Source organism: Schistocerca cancellata, chromosome 1 (assembly GCF_023864275.1).
Source record: "Schistocerca cancellata isolate TAMUIC-IGC-003103 chromosome 1, iqSchCanc2.1, whole genome shotgun sequence".
Lineage (NCBI taxonomy): Eukaryota > Metazoa > Arthropoda > Insecta > Orthoptera > Acrididae > Schistocerca > Schistocerca cancellata.
In genome coordinates this window covers 924,259,664-924,276,739 of record NC_064626.1, presented here as the reverse complement: position 1 = coordinate 924,276,739, position 17,076 = coordinate 924,259,664, and the positions used below count along the sequence as shown (strand labels likewise).

The 17,076-nt window shown below is 43.0% G+C and overlaps 1 protein-coding gene across 1 annotated transcript in view; it reads left to right on the top strand.

Moving 5' to 3' along the window:
- The window catches only part of LOC126191444 (general transcription factor IIH subunit 4), a 136,457-nt gene extending 119,896 nt beyond the window's left edge, over positions 1–16,561 (top strand). The window contains exons 7-8 of the mRNA XM_049932326.1: positions 3,539–3,723; positions 15,743–16,561. Coding sequence (XP_049788283.1) covers positions 3,539–3,723; positions 15,743–16,127 — 570 coding nt within the window. The 3' untranslated portion in view covers positions 16,128–16,561. The remainder of the gene's footprint in view (positions 1–3,538; positions 3,724–15,742) is intronic.
- Positions 16,562–17,076: the final 515 nt, after the last annotated feature.

Here is a 17,076-nt window from a genome sequence, read left to right as displayed (position 1 = left end):
CAGTTGATAGGACACATTCTGAGACATCAAAGGCTCCCCCATTTTGGTACTGTTGGGAAGAATGGGGAGGTAAAAATCATAGAGGGAGACCAAGAGATGAATACAGAAGCAGATTCAGAAGGATGTAGGTTGCAGTAATTGCTCGGAAGATGAAGAGTCTTACACAGGATAGAGTTGCATCGAGACCTGCATCAAACCGGTCTTCGGAACTGAGGACCACAACAATAACTTATCCATGGAATTATACTTCCTGATAAACAGAAGCGGAAACGAAATGAAAATTCATGAGTTAAAAAAATGTGTGATGTCTTTCGTTTGTTATAAAATCAAGACAAATTTACAAAGAACTTCGCCGTATGAGTCTACTATTCAATATGACGCTTCCACCCCTCTGATCTGGATGCATGCCCGGATTCAGTTTGGAAGAGAATAACAAAGCTGTTAGGCCCCAAACTGTTTTAACTGTACCTCGATATCATGGATACTGGCACTGGGGTGCAGTTGACATCAGAGCTGGTCCTAGACGTTCTATTGGTGGCAGATTTGGGGATCTTGGTGTCCACAAGAGTACCTCAACACCTTGCAGACAGCTCATAGAGGCATGCATCGGGCGTCGGCGAGCATTGTCACAGAATAGGTAACACAAGAGGTCGTACGATGTCCATGTCGTACTGTTGTGCCATCGGAATTCCCTCAATCAATACAAGCCAGATCACCAATACACGCTGATGCTGGTCATCTGGGGGAGTGGAGGGGATTAGTGCAGAACTGCAATTGATCACTGAACATAATGAAATGCCATTCATCAGCATTCTGTCCTTATTGGTCATGGCATCGCTCCAAACAACAATGTTTATGTTGTCGTGTTAACAACAGTATATGCATGGGATGGTAACTTGCAAGTCCAGCTGCTGCTAATCTCCGAGCAGTGTATAGAACAACAAAGAATGTTGCAGGGAGTCCAACACTTGTTCTCAGATGACAGGCACAGAAGTAAAGGGGTTACGATGTGCTTGGTGCATAATACCACAATCAGGCCACTATCACATCTGAATGCCCTACAAAAATAGATATAGCACGATTTGATCAGCCAGACATTGAGCCCCCCTTTCAAACGTATTAGGTTAGGTCAGTTCTGATAATGCTGTCTCACATGAATACACAGCATCTGTGTATCCAAAGTACTCAACTTTTGATGCCATTTGCGCTTGTTATAAACCCTAAAAGGCCTGGTAACAATAGTAAACACAAACAAAACTAATGTGCTCTGGTGTCCATTCTATTTGTTGCAGAGAATTGTAATGCTAATCATTAATGCTAAAGACTTTGATGGTATACGTGAACCAAGTTATATTGTCATCTGACGATATCATCTGCATGCTTTGCTGTGTTTGTTGGCAGTGTATATATTAAACCCATTTCATTTCAAGTGGCTAAGTAGATTGCAAGGAATTTGGAGCATCAGACTATACCTTATTAGAAAGATTTAAATACCAGTGATATCTCATTTAAAGTAAAGGCATTTTGTAAAGTTTTTCCCTCAGAATGAAGTTTCTTATTTAAGAGAGACTAGTAGTGTCTCAGCAACTGAAGTTATGAGCAACCGAAGAATTGTTGTTTGGGGATTGATAAAAGTTTCGCATGTACTTTTTTCCAGAGGAATTAGGAAAGTATAACATGAAAATAGATCAGCATTGTAATAAACTGTGCAAATGATGGTATCGTTATTGCCACAGAAAGGATATCCTATGAACAGCATATGAAGTATGTTAAAAAAGATTTTAAGAACAGAATCAAAGTTACTTTTTAAAAATTGTAAATGTATACCTTACCAAAACTAAGAAACCCTGAACAAGAAGAGAATTTTATCATCTGAAACTTGACAGTACATTACAACCGCAATCCTTGATCAGTTGTCTGCAGTTACATCTAATGCTGGTGTTCAAACTAACTGCCATCATGCAGACAATGCACCTGAAAATGATGATGGACACTGCTGGATGCAGACCTTAATGTCACTCTTGGGATTTCTGTACAGGTGATATTCTCCTGCAGGTTAATAAATGCTCGTGGTATATTGGTGAACACTGTAGACTTGCGGTGCCCCAAAGGGAAAAGTGGCATCAGGTCTGGTTACCTAGTCGACCATTCCACCAGACTCCGTCTGCCAGTCTAACACTCAGGAAAAACCTCACCCAGGAGTTGGCAGACGCTTTGTCCAAAGTGTGAAGGTGCGCCGTATTGCTGGGAGGAAAACCTACATCTCTGTCCATGAGGCAGATTGTCCAAATAGAGCATTAACGTTACTTCAGGATGATGTATGTAGCATGCATCATGTTTGTGCTGTTAAAAAATATGGGACCAATGAGGACATCTCCAAGTATACCACACCACACATGTAACATAGTGTTAGTCTCACTGCCTTGACAGTAACACTAGGATCGTCATTTGCCCACTGGATTGCATCATGTCTTTTCACCCTCCTGTACAGGTGGAAACTGGCAAAAGACAATGTCAGCTTCAAAGTTCTGTTGCTGTTTGCACCTTTCTTCAAACCATTCACAGAACTGCACCTGCCTGTCAGTATGATCATCATCGAGTTCTTACACATAATGGTTTTGATATGCATGGACATGATTATAGAGGACAGTATCCTGGACAATGAGACTCAGCTGATGCCGCAGTCCTGTGCCTCGTTCCTTGTTGACAGAGTTGGACTCAGTATCACCTTAGCTAGTACGACTACCGATTGCATATCCGCTGTTGGTGTGCGAGATCTTCCAGAATGTCTTGTCATCAACGCTGAACCGTTCCATTAAATGACCAGTCATTCTGTTGCTGCTTCCTGTTGAATCATGCTTGCCACATGGATTAGAACGATTACCATCTTCTCCTGATGTGTGTACATTGCTGTACAAGCCACTACACTCCAGAACAGCGTGAGACCACACAGCTGTGTTAATTGATGCCCTGTTAATACACTACATTAATACATTTCCTACAGACAACTGGCCTTGTGGTACTACACACTGCATGCAACTAATAATTTTGGCTGTGTGAGGCTGGGGTGGTGGTGGTGGTGGGGGAGGGGGGGGGGGCATCGCTCTTGTTGTAGTTTTCACTATCTCCGCTAATACCATATTTGTCGTGTGAGACATGACTTTTGTATCACTCTGTATACTGTATCTGCAAGTACTCATTAATGCACTTTTATTTCCCTGTCCAAAGCATTCAGTTTTCCCAACTAACCTAGTTTGATGTCCAAATTGTGTTGGAAATCTTGATTATATTATGTTGTGTCCACTAATTTATACCACTCTATTCAGATCGAAATTTGTTCTCTGTTTGTTGACAGCAAAGGACAATTTCTTGCTTCCAGTTTTCTAGATGTGAAAGGAAACACTAGTTTTTGCACTGATTCCATGACGTTCCAACTTAAATAAGTGTGTTTTTATTATATTTATGCAGTTAATATTTACATTATGTTTTAGATTGACATTGTTATGTATTAGTAGTATTTAAATGTAATATGTTGCAGCGAAAAGCTGGTCGATTCTATCCAACGCGATTGGCACTCAATCTCGCATCTGGCCAAAGCAAGATATTGACAGAGGCTGCGGCTGAAGGCTACATCGTTGTTGAAACAAATTATCGTGTATATGCATACACCAGTTCCAATTTACAAGTGGCACTTGTTGGCCTCTTTTGTGAACTTTTATACAGGTATTATTTTGACACATGGAATTTTTTTAATATTTAAGATCTGTGTCAGGCTAGTAAATAAGAAATAAAAATTATTATATGAACAAGTTGTTATATTTTGAAATAAAAGTTCTTTTTCAAGTTCTATTAATTTATCACATTTTGCTCAGATTACTGTGTATCAAAAAGAAAGTTTAGTCAAGAAAATATTTAATTATAAGATATAATTGGCACTCACTATTTACCTTCAGAAAGTGTAATATTTGCTAATACTGAATAACACACACAAAAGTAAATTATATTATCCTAGCTTTTGAAACTGTTGTTACATTTCTCAGGGAGTAGAGAAGGATACATAGGGAAAGAGGATAAAATAAGAGTCAATCACTTTGCCTCTTTCTAACCTTTCCCAGCCCCCCTCTCACTCCGTAGAAGTAACTAATAGTTCCAAAAAAACTATGATAATGTTGTGTACTTCTTCTTGTAATTGTGCCTATCAGCAATACTGAATATTTTGCCTCCTGCAGAAATATTCTGGAGGGCATAACATATCCATGAAAATGTCAATTAAACTCCTTTCATTTCGAGAATGGTATCTAAGGAGGTCTCATGGAGTTGCAAGTGTCATATCTAAAGATAGAGTGGTTAATAGAAGGAAACATTCCACATAGGAAAAATATACCTAAAAACAAAGATGATGTGACTTACCAAATGAAAGTGCTGGCAGGTCGACAGACACACAAACGAACACAAACATACACACAAAATTCAAGCTTTCGCAACAAACTGTTGCCTCATCAGGATCTCTTATTTGCATTAATTCTTCTTCTGTTCCTTGTATACAATGAGAAAGGCTTGTCTGTTGTCACAACACAAGTACCATAATTCCTGTCGGCTACAACTCCACTTGCAAATGTTCTATAAGAGATAAGGTCTCTGTCATAGTAAGCCTCCAATCCTGCTACAGGCTTTTCATTACCCCTCACTACAGCAATAGTCATCCATGAATTCCCTGGTACAACTTCATTTGTTGTACAAGAGAAATTAATCTTACAGCCAACAAAGGTTATTGGCCCACTAAGTATCTCCTGTTGAGACACTGGGTTTGGTGTCTCATCAAAACTGATAACAGTCATGTACACAGGCATTCTGCTCCTCCTTGCATATCTTCTACAACGGTACGGCATGGCTGTGTGCTCCGTGCGGCTGCCTCGAGTCGACTGAACATGCTGCTGCCTGTGCGCCGAGACCCCAGCGCCAAGCGCCGGAAGTCCCGATAAGATAGCGCGGTCACGTGACTTTTGATTTTCCAGCAACACGGGCTAAGTAATACTAGAGCCCGTGTTGCGCTCTCTCTCACACAATCGAGCAACTCCACTTCCCCCCCTGCCTCGCTCAGCGGCTAAGTCCGCTTCAAGGTCATGCGTCTTACACAGCGACACACACACACACACACACACACACACACACACACACACACACACACACACACATTGTCTGCTTGTGTCTGTGTATGTGCGGATGGATGTGTGTGTGTATGTGTGTGTGTGCGCGCGCGAGTGTATACCTGTCCTTTTTTCCCCCTAAGGTAAGTCTTTCCGCTCCTGGGATTGGAATGACTCCTTACCCTCTCCCTTAAAACCCACATCCTTTCGTCTTTCCCTCTCCTTCCCTCTTTCCTGATGAGGCAACAGTTTGTTGCGAAAGCTTGAATTTTGTGTGTATGTTTGTGTTCGTTTGTGTGTCTGTCGACCTGCCAAAACTTTCATTTGGTAAGTCACATCATCTTTGTTTATATATATATATATATATGGTTATAATAGAAGGAAACATTCCACGAAGGAAAAATCCCTCTTTCCTGATGAGGCAACAGTTTGTTGCGAAAGCTTGAATTTTGTGTGTATGTTTGTGTTAGTTTGTGTGTCTGTCGACTGCCAGCACTTTCATTTGGTAAGTCACACATCTTTTTATATATATATATATATATATATATATATATATATACCTAAAAACAAAGATGATGTGACTTACCAAATGAAAGTGCTGGCAGGTCGACAGACACACAAACGAACACAAACATACACACAAAATTCAAGCTTTCGCAACAAACTGTTGCCTCATCAGGAAAGAGGGAAGGAGAGGGAAAGACGAAAGGATGTGGGTTTTAAGGGAGAGGGTAAGGAGTCATTCCAGTCCCGGGAGCGGAAAGACTTACCTTATGGGGAAAAAAGGACAGGTATACACTCGCACACACACACATATCCATCCACACATATACAGACACAAGCAGACATATTTAAAGACAAAGAGTTTGGGCAGAGATGTCTGTCGAGGCAGAAGTGCAGAGGCAAAGATGTTGTTGAATGACAGGTGAGGTATGAGTGGCGGCAACTTGAAATTAGCGGAGATTGAGGCCTGGTGGATAACGGGAAGAGAGGATATGTTGAAGAGCAAGTTCCCATCTCCGGAGTTCGGATAGGTTGGTGTTAATAGGAAGTATCCAGATAACCCGGACGGTGTAACACTGCGCCAAGATGTGCTGGTCGTGCACCAAGGCATGTTTAGCCACAGGGTGATCCTCATTACCAACAAACACTGTCTGCCTGTGTCCATTCATGCGAATGGACAGTTTGTTGCTGGTCATTCCCACATAGAATGCATCACAGTGTAGGCAGGTCAGTTGGTAGATCACGTGGGTGCTTTCACACGTAGCTCTGCCTTTGATTGTGTACACCTTCCGGGTTACAGGACTGGAGTAGGTGGTGGTGGGAGGGTGCATGGGACAGGTTTTACACCGGGGGCGGTTACAAGGGTAGGAGCCAGAGGGTAGGGAAGGTGGTTTGGGGATTTCATAGGGATGTACTAAGAGGTTACGAAGGTTCGGTGGACGGCGGAAAGACACTCTTGGTGGAGTGGGGAGGATTTCATGAAGGATGGATCTCTTCCTTCTATTATATATATATATATATATCCTTTCGTCTTTCCCTCTCCTTCCCTCTTTCCTGACGAAGCAACCGTTTATATATATATATATATATATATATATATATATATATATATATATATAAAAACAAACGGTTGCTTCGTCAGGAAAGAGGGAAGGAGAGGGAAAGACGAAAGGATGTGGGTTTTAAGGGAGAGGGTAAGGAGTCATTCCAATCCCGGGAGCGGAAAGACTTACCTTAGGGGGGAAAAGGCACGGGTATACACTCACACATATCCATCCGCATATACACAGACACAAGCAGACATTTGTAAAGGCAAAGAGTTTGGGCAGAGATGTCAGTCGAGGCGGAAGTACAGAGGCAAAGATGTTGTTGAAAGATAGGTGAGGTATGAGCGGCGGCAAATTGAAATTAGAAATTAGCGGAGATTGAGGCCTGGCGGATAGCGAGAAGAGAGGATATGCTGAAGGGCAAGTTCCCATCTCCGGAGTTCTGACAGGTTGGTGTTAGTGGGAAGTATCCAGATAACCCGGACAGTGTAACACTGTGCCAAGATGTGCTGGCCGTGCACCAAGGCATGTTTAGCCACAGGGTGATCCTCGTTACCAACAAACACTGTCTGCCTGTGTCCATTCATGCGAATGGACAGTTTGTTGCTGGTCATTCCCACATAGAAGGCTTCACAGTGTAGGCAGGTCAGTTGGTAAATCACGTGGGTGCTTTCACACGTGGCTCTGCCTTTGATCGTGTACACCTTCCGGGTTACAGGACTGGAGTAGGTGGTGGTGGGAGGGTGCATGGGACAGGTTTTACACCGGGGGCGGTTACAAGGGTAGGAGCCAGAGGGTAGGGAAGGTGGTTTGGGGATTTCATAGGGATGAACTAAGAGGTTACGAAGGTTAGGTGGACGGCAGAAAGACACTCTAGGTGGAGTGGGGAGGATTTCATGAAGGATGGATCTCATTTCAGGGCACGATTTGAGGAAGTCGTATCCCTGCTGGAGAGCCACATTCAGAATCTGATCCAGTCCCGGAAAGTATCCTGTCACAAGTGGGGCACTTTTGGGGTTCTTCTGTGGAAGGTTCCGGGTTTGAGGAGATGAGGAAGTGGCTCTGGTTATTTGCTTCTGTACCAGGTCGGGAGGGTAGTTACGGGATGTGAAAGCTGTTTTCAGGTTGTTGGTGTAATGGTTCAAGGATTCCGGACTGGAGCAGATTCGTTTGCCACGAAGACCTAGGCTGTAGGGAAGGGACCGTTTGATGTGGAATGGGTGGCAGCTGTCATAATGGAGGTACTGTTGCTTGTTGGTGGGTTTGATGTGGACGGACGTGTGAAGCTGGCCATTGGACAGGTGGAGGTCAACGTCAAGGAAAGTGGCATGGGATTTAGAGTAGGACCAGGTGAATCTGATGGAACCAAAGGAGTTGAGGTTGGAGAGGAAATTCTGGAGTTCTTCTTCACTGTGAGTCCAGATCATGAAACTGTCATCAATAAATCTGTACCAAACTTTGGGTTGGCAGGCCTGGGTAGCCAAGAAGGCTTCCTCTAAGCGACCCATGAATAGGTTGGCGTACGACATCTCTGCCCAAACTCTTTGCCTTTACAAATGTCTGATTGTGTCTGTGTATATGCGGATGGATATGTGTGTGTGTGCGAGTGTATACCTGTCCTTTTTTCCCCCTAAGGTAAGTCTTTCCGCTCCCGGGATTGGAGTGACTCCTTACCCTCTCCCTTCAAACCCACATCCTTTCGTCTTTCCCTCTCCTTCCCTCTTTCCTGACGAAGCAACCGTTTGTTGCGAAATCTTGAATTTTGTGTGTATGTTTGTGTTTGTTTGTGTGTCTATCGACCTGCCAGCGCTTTTGTGTGGTAAGTCTCATCATCTTTGTTTTTAGATATATTTTTCCCACGTGGAATGTTTCCCTCTATTATATTCATATCATTAATTTGAACCCGACAATTACGTTTGTTATTGTCACTGTTACGTTTCGAAGTCTTTTCTGTCATCTTATTTCCTCCTTCTGTTTTTGCCAGTAGTTTCACTCTGTATTCACCTTCTCCTTTTTACCGTAATCCACTATACAACTTTATCCCGCCGATATATACTCAATAATACGTAACCCACTTTCAAACCATAACCAAAAAAAAATTTTTTCCACTTTCAACACTACCGCTGCTATAAAATCCACCGTTTCTAGTTCACAAACAGTTCCTTTCAGCTATTAAACAACTTTTTCGGCTAGTTTTAATAACTTTTGCTTTATTTCATTTCCGTTTTTCTCACATCACCGATCATTTTTAGCCGCTTCCCACAGGTTTTAACGTCATTATTTCTCCATCAGGCAATTGTTAGCCTCATTTCCATAATCTGCCACCACCAAACCACTCCTTTTAATACATCCTCATGTAGTTTTTTCGAAATTTTCCCGAATTTCTCCACCCTTTAACGTGTTTTGGCGGCAACACAACCACCTAACCTTTATGCACATCGTTATCTACCTACACAAGTTCACCACAGGATCAACATAGTCCAGCTCTAACCAACACTTTTTCGCCTTTTTTCACACCAGATCTCCATTTGCTTTCTAGTTCACCTTTATCTCTCCCCATATATTTTTATATTTATTTTCATTTTCATTTCAGCCATGTTACACTTTCCACCTTCTAGTACCATGTCACCCTCACAACACCCCATTAAGTTTTATTTACATTCCCTCCACAAACATGCCTTCACCCTAGCCAGATTACGCTCACATATTTTATTTTCTCAGGCTTGTCTGACATTTGGCATCACCCCCAAAGGCCTCACACTTAAAGTTCCCATCTCTGGCTGCAACCCTTCTTTCCATCAGTCCCTATACCAATTCCAAACTGAAAAATCCATTGCCCTCACCCACCTAATCCTTCACCTACACATCCACTCAGCCAATCAACACACCCGTCAACTCCTATCGTTAATAAAAGTCCTCAATCTTTCCTCTCCCACGTCCACACCGGCTGTTCAGAGCATCCTTCTACAGGCCAACCGCAAATTAGAACTGCATGCCACCCTCCACCTTAAAAAACTATCCAATCTCCTGGTTTCCCACCTCCGGAAAGGCAACTCACTCACCCTTCACAACCTTTCCAGCAAACCTCAACCTCCTCTCATTGCACACAAACCCAGTCTCTCCCATCTACTCAATCTCCCACTTCCAGCTCCACTCCCTCCAAAACATCAAAATTCCAATCTACACAATCTGGAACCACAACACCCTAATTCAGTAGTTAACCTTTCCTCCAAACCTCTCTCCCAATCCGAAACCTCTGTCCTATCCAAAGGCCTCACCTTCAGCCCCACTCCCAGATTTAACCAAACGGCCCTCGTCAAAGATTTACTGTCCTACACCCGTACTCTCTGCTGGAAATATCACTTTGCCACGAAGAAAAATGATCCTAATCCTACTCCTAATGATCCAACTCCCCAAGACACTATCCAAATTGAACCCTGCCTGGAACAGTTCCGTCCTCCGTCACAGCGGGACCCACCTCCTCTTCCTCAAAATCACCCTCTCCTAACCTTCCAGGAATTTCTGACTTCCAGCCTTGCCTCTCAATCCTTCTTAAAAAACCTTAATCCTACTCCCAACATCACCACTGCTGAAGCCCAGGCTATCCGTGATCTGAAGGCTGACCAATCCATCGTCATTCTTCCGGCGGACAAAGGTTCCACGACTGTGGTACTTGATCGTCGGGAGTATGTGGCTGAGGGACTGCGTCAGCTTTCAGACAACATTACTTACAAAGTTTGCCAAGGTAATCCCATTCCTGATGTCCAGGCGGAGCTTCAAGGAATCCTCAGAACCTTAGGCCCCCTACAAAACCTTTCACCTGACTCCATCAACCTCCTGACCCCACCAACACCCCGCACCCCTACCTTCTACCTTCCCCCTAAAATTCACAAACCCAATCATCCCGGCCGTCCCATTGTAGCTGGTTACCAAGCCCCCACGGAACGTATCTCTGCCTACATAGATCAAAACCTTCAACCCATTACATGCAGTCTCCCATCCTTCATCAAAGACACCAACCACTTTCTTGAACGCCTGGAATCCCTACCAAGTCTGTTACCCCCGGAAACCATCCTTGTAACCATTGATGCCACTTCCTTATACACAGATATTCCGCATGTCCAGGGCCTCGCTGCGATGGAGCACTTCCTTTCACGCCAATCACCTGCCACCCTACCTAAAACCTCTTTCCTCATTACTTTAGCCAGCATCATCCTGACCCACAACTTCTTCACTTTCGAAGGCCAGACATACCAACAATTAAAGGGAACAGCCATTGGTACCAGGATGGCCCCCTCATACGCCAACCTATTCATGGGTCGCTTAGAGGAAGCCTTCTTGGCTACCCAGGCCTGCCAACCCAAAGTTTGGTACAGATTTATTGATGACAGTTTCATGATCTGGACTCACAGTGAAGAAGAACTCCAGAATTTCCTCTCCAACCTCAACTCCTTTGGTTCCATCAGATTCACCTGGTCCTACTCTAAATCCCATGCCACTTTCCTTGACGTTGACCTCCACCTGTCCAATGGCCAGCTTCACACGTCCGTCCACATCAAACCCACCAACAAGCAACAGTACCTCCATTATGACAGCTGCCACCCATTCCACATCAAACGGTCCCTTCCCTACAGCCTAGGTCTTCGTGGCAAACGAATCTGCTCCAGTCCGGAATCCTTGAACCATTACACCAACAACCTGAAAACAGCTTTCGCATCCCGTAACTACCCTCCCGACCTGGTACAGAAGCAAATAACCAGAGCCACTTCCTCATCTCCTCAAACCCGGAACCTCCCACAGAAGAACCCCAAAAGTGCCCCACTTGTGACAGGATACTTTCCGGGACTGGATCAGATTCTGAATGTGGCTCTCCAGCAGGGATACGACTTCCTCAAATCGTGCCCTGAAATGAGATCCATCCTTCATGAAATCCTCCCCACTCCACCTAGAGTGTCTTTCTGCCGTCCACCTAACCTTCGTAACCTCTTAGTTCATCCCTATGAAATCCCCAAACCACCTTCCCTACCCTCTGGCTCCTACCCTTGTAACCGCCCCCGGTGTAAAACCTGTCCCATGCACCCTCCCACCACCACCTACTCCAGTCCTGTAACCCGGAAGGTGTACACGATCAAAGGCAGAGCCACGTGTGAAAGCACCCACGTGATTTACCAACTGACCTGCCTACACTGTGAAGCCTTCTATGTGGGAATGACCAGCAACAAACTGTCCATTCGCATGAATGGACACAGGCAGACAGTGTTTGTTGGTAACGAGGATCACCCTGTGGCTAAACATGCCTTGGTGCACGGCCAGCACATCTTGGCACAGTGTTACACTGTCCGGGTTATCTGGATACTTCCCACTAACACCAACCTGTCAGAACTCCGGAGATGGGAACTTGCCCTTCAGCATATCCTCTCTTCTCGCTATCCGCCAGGCCTCAATCTCCGCTAATTTCTAATTTCAATTTGCCGCCGCTCATACCTCACCTATCTTTCAACAACATCTTTGCCTCTGTACTTCCGCCTCGACTGACATCTCTGCCCAAACTCTTTGCCTTTACAAATGTCTGCTTGTGTCTGTGTATATGCGGATGGATATGTGTGAGTGTGCGAGTGTATACCCGTCCCTTTTTCCCCCTAAGGTAAGTCTTTCCGCTCCCGGGATTGGAATGACTCCTTACCCTCTCCCTTAAAACCCACATCCTTTCGTCTTTCCCTCTCCTTCCCTCTTTCCTGATGAGGCAACAGTTTGTTGCGAAAGCTTGAATTTTATGTGTATGTTTGTGTTCGTTTGTGTGTCTGTCGACCTGCCAGCACTTTCATTTGGTAAGTCACATCATCTTTGTTTATATATATATATATATATATATATATATATATATATATATATATATATATTTAAAAAGAAAGATGATGAGACTTACCAAACAAAAGCGCTGGCAGGTCGATAGACACACAAACAAACACAAACATACACACAAAATTCTAGCTTTCGCAACCAACGGTTGCCTCGTCAGGAAAGAGGGAAGGAGAGGGAAAGACGAAAGGATGTGGGTTTTAAGGGAAAGGGTAAGGAGTCATCCAATCCCGGGAGCGGAAAGACTTACCTTAGGGGGTAAAAAGGAGAGGTATACACTCGCGCACACACACACATATCCATCCGCATATACATAGACACAAGCAGACATTTGTAAAGGATGTGTGTGTGTGTGTGTGTGTGTGTTTGTGTGCGAGTGTATACCTGTCCTTTTTACCCCCTAAGGTAAGTCTTTCCGTTCCCGGGATTGGAATGACTCCTTACCCTTTCCCTTAAAACCCATATCCTTTTGTCTTTCCCTCTCCTTCTCTCTTTCCTGACGAGGCAACCGTTGGTTGCGAAAGCTAGAATTTTGTGTGTATGTTTGTGTTTGTTTGTGTGTCTATCGACCTGCTAGCGCTTTTGTTTGGTAAGTCTCATCATCTTTCTTTTTAAATATATTTTTCCCACGTGTAATGTTTCCCTCTAGTATGAGGGAAACATTCCACGTTGACGAGGCAACCGTTGGTTGCGAAAGCTAGAATTTTGTGTGTATGTTTGTGTTTGTTTGTGTGTCTATCGACCTGCCAGCGCTTTTGTTTGGTAAGTCTCATCATCTTTCTTTTTATATATATATATATATATATATATATATATATATATATATATATATATATATATATATATATATATATATATATATATATATATATATATATATGGTTATAATAGAAGGAAACATTCCACGAAGGAAAAATATACCTAAAAACAAAGATGATGTGACTTACCAAATGAAAGTGCTGGCAGGTCGACAGACACACAAACGAACACAAACATACACACAAAATCCAAGCTTTCGCAACAGACTGTTGCCTCATCAGGAAAGAGGGAAGGAGAGGGAAAGACGAAAGGATGTGGGTTTTAAGGGAGAGGGTAAGGAGTCATTCCAGTCCCGGGAGCGGAAAGACTTACCTTAGGGGGAAAAAAGGATGGGTATACACTCGCACACACACACATATCCATCCACACATATACAGACACAAGCAGACATATTTAAATGCAGTAAATGAAGCAGGCAAAAAGTAATACAAACATCTCAAAAAAGAGATCAACAGGAAGTGCAAAATGGCTGAGCAGGGATGGCTAGAGGACAAATGTAAGAAAGTAGAGGCTTATATCACTAGGGGCCTACAGGAAAATTAAAGAGACCTTTGGAGAAAAGAGAACCACTTTTATGAGTATCAAGAGCTCAGATGGAAAGCCATTTCTACGCATATAAGGGAAAGTGGAAAGGTGGAATGAGTATATAGAGGGTCTATACAAGGGCAGTGTACTTGAGCAATATTATTGAAATGGAAGAGGATGTAAGTGAAAACTAAATGGGATATGATACTGCTTTAAGAATTTGACAGAGTACTCGAGGTCACGGGAGTAGACAACATTCCATTAGAACCACTGAAACCCTTGGGAGAGCCAGCCCTGACAAAACTCAACCATCTGGTGTGCGAGATATATGAGCCAGGTGAAATACCGTCAGACTTCAAGAAGAATATAATAATTCCAATCCCAAAGAAGGCAGGTTGATTAGCCACACCTGCAAAATACAGATATGAATTCTTTACAGGTGAATGGAAAAACTGGTAGAAGCCAACCTAGTGGAAGATCAGTTTGGATTCTGTATAAATGTCGGAACACGTGAGGCAGTACTGACCTACGACTTATCTTAGAAGGTAGATTAAGAAAAGGCAAACCTAAGTTTCTCGCATTTGTAGAGTTAGGGAAAGCATTCGATAATGTTGACTGGAATACTCTCTTTCAAATTCTGAAGGTTTCAGGGATCAAATACAGGGAGTGAAAGGCTACTTACAATTTGTACAGAAACCAGATGTCTGTTGTAAGAGTCGAGGGACGTGAAAGGGAAGCAGTGGTTGGGAAGGGAGTGAGACAGGGTTGTAGCCTATCCCAGATGTTATTCAATCAACATATTGAGCAAGCATTAAAGGAAACAAAAGAAAAATTTGGAGTAGGAATTAAAATCCATGGAGGTTCACTGATGACATTGTAATTGTATCAGAGACAGCAAAGGACTTGGAAGAGCAGCTGTACGGAATGGACATCTACAAAAGCAAAATGAGGATAATGGAATGTAGTCGAATTAAATCAGGCGATGCTGAGGGAATTAGATTAGGAAATTAGACACTTAAAGTAGTAGATGAATTTTGCTATTTAGGGAGCAAAATAAATGATGATGGTCGAAGTAGAGAGGATATAAAATGTAGACTGGCAATGGCAAGAAAAGAGTTTCTGAAGAAGGGAAATTTGTTAACATCAAGTATAGATTTCAGTGTCAGGAAGTGATTTTTGAAAGTATTTCTATGGAGTGTAGCCTTGTATGGGAGTTAAGAGAATAGAAGCTTTCGAAATGTGGTGGTACAGAAGAATGCTGAAGATTAGATGTATAGATCATGTAAAATAATGAGGAGATATTGAATAGAATTGGGGAGAAGAGGAATCTGTGGCACAATTTGACTAGAAGAAGTGATCGGGTGGTAGGACATGTTATGAAGCATGAAGGGGGCCACCAATTTGGTATTGGAGGGGAGTGCGGACGGTAAAAATCATAAGAGGGAGACCAAGCGATGAATACGCTAAGCAGATTCAGAAGGATGTAAGGTGCAGTAGTTACTTGGAGATGTGAAGAAGCTTGCACAGGATAGAGTAGCATGGAGATTTGCATCAAACCAGAGTCAGGACTGAAGACTTCAACAACAACACAAAAAAGCCCCGGTAGTAATGCAGTCTGTTATTCAGGTAATTCAGGTGCTAACAGGAGATACAATTGTACAAGAGTGATTCTAAAGGAATACAAAATAATCAGTTGTAAGGGTTTTATAATTGGATACAATATATTGTCACATTACCTTTCTTGCTGTTTACCTATATTGTTAGTTTTAATGTATTGGATTCATTCAGCATTTCTACATTGCTTAATGTGCACTGAATGAAACATTGCTTCTGTGTTTACAGGTTCCCAAATTTGGCTGTGGGCATACTGACTCGAGACTCAGTCCGTCAGGCTTTACGTTCAGGCATCACAGCTGATCAGATAATTGGATTTCTTAGGTTGCATGCCCACCCTCGCATGATTGCAGCAGGACCGCCAACACTTCCTCCTACAATTGTTGATCAGATAAAATTGTGGGAGAATGAGCGGAATCGTTTCAGTTACACAGAGGGTGTACTTTACAGCCAGTTTCTTTCCCAAGCAGATTATGAAGTGGTGCGTGATCACGCACAAGAGTTAGGAGTGTTAATATGGAGTAGTACTGCAAGAAGGACTATTATTGTCACAAGAGTGGGACATGATGATGTGAAAAAATTCTGGAAACGGTACTCTAAAGGTGGTGGGTGAAATAAGTACTGAAAATATGCTTCAGTCACTCGCATCCTCATAATTTAGTGGTAATGAGAAATTTAAAAATGTTCTCAAACTGCCAAAAAAAATCAATCAATCATTGTTATCTGAAATACAAAGTTGCTGGAACATTGTCTTGTACTTGTTTGTTATTGTCATATGCAGTGTGAAAACAGTGTTAACAATTATGATGTAAATGGTGATTCTCTATTTGTTTTGAAAGTTTTTTCTGCAATGAGAGTGTAATTTTGTTTTTAATGTTATCAAAGAACATGAATTACTGAAGCATCTTAATTGCAGTAGATTGGCCTTATCCTTCATTGTCAGAACTGCAGATTTGGATGGCTGATTAGTAGTAGAAGTGGGAATTACATCAAAATGTTAGAAATAGCATCAATCAAACTGCAGTAGCCCATTACAACCACTACTGTTAAGTGAAACTTCCTGGCAGATTAAAACTGTGTGCCCGACCGAGACTCGAACTCGGGACCTTTGCCTTTCGCGGGCAAGTGCTCTACCGACTGAGCTACCGAAGCACGACTCACGACCGGTAATCACAGCTTTACTTCTGCCAGTACCTCGTCTCCTACCTTCCAAACTTTACAGAAGCTCTCCTGCGAACCTTGCCCGCGAAAGGCAAAGGTCCTGAGTTCGAGTCTCGGTCGGGCACACAGTTTTAATCTGCCAGGAAGTTTCATATCAGCGCACACTCTGCTGCAGAGTGAAAATCTCATTCTGACTACTGTTAAGTGTTTGGAAAGGCAAGAAGCACGTGTTATGCAAATAGAATTACTAATTGTCAGGTTAGAATCAGAACCATATGATCATACATGAAGTAAGTATCTGGCCAACAGTGCAAGGCCAAGGCTATAAAGTCAATGCATACTAAAAAGTCCCCCCCCCCTTCCCCACCCCCACCCCCACCCCCCACCCCAGATAAGTCAGA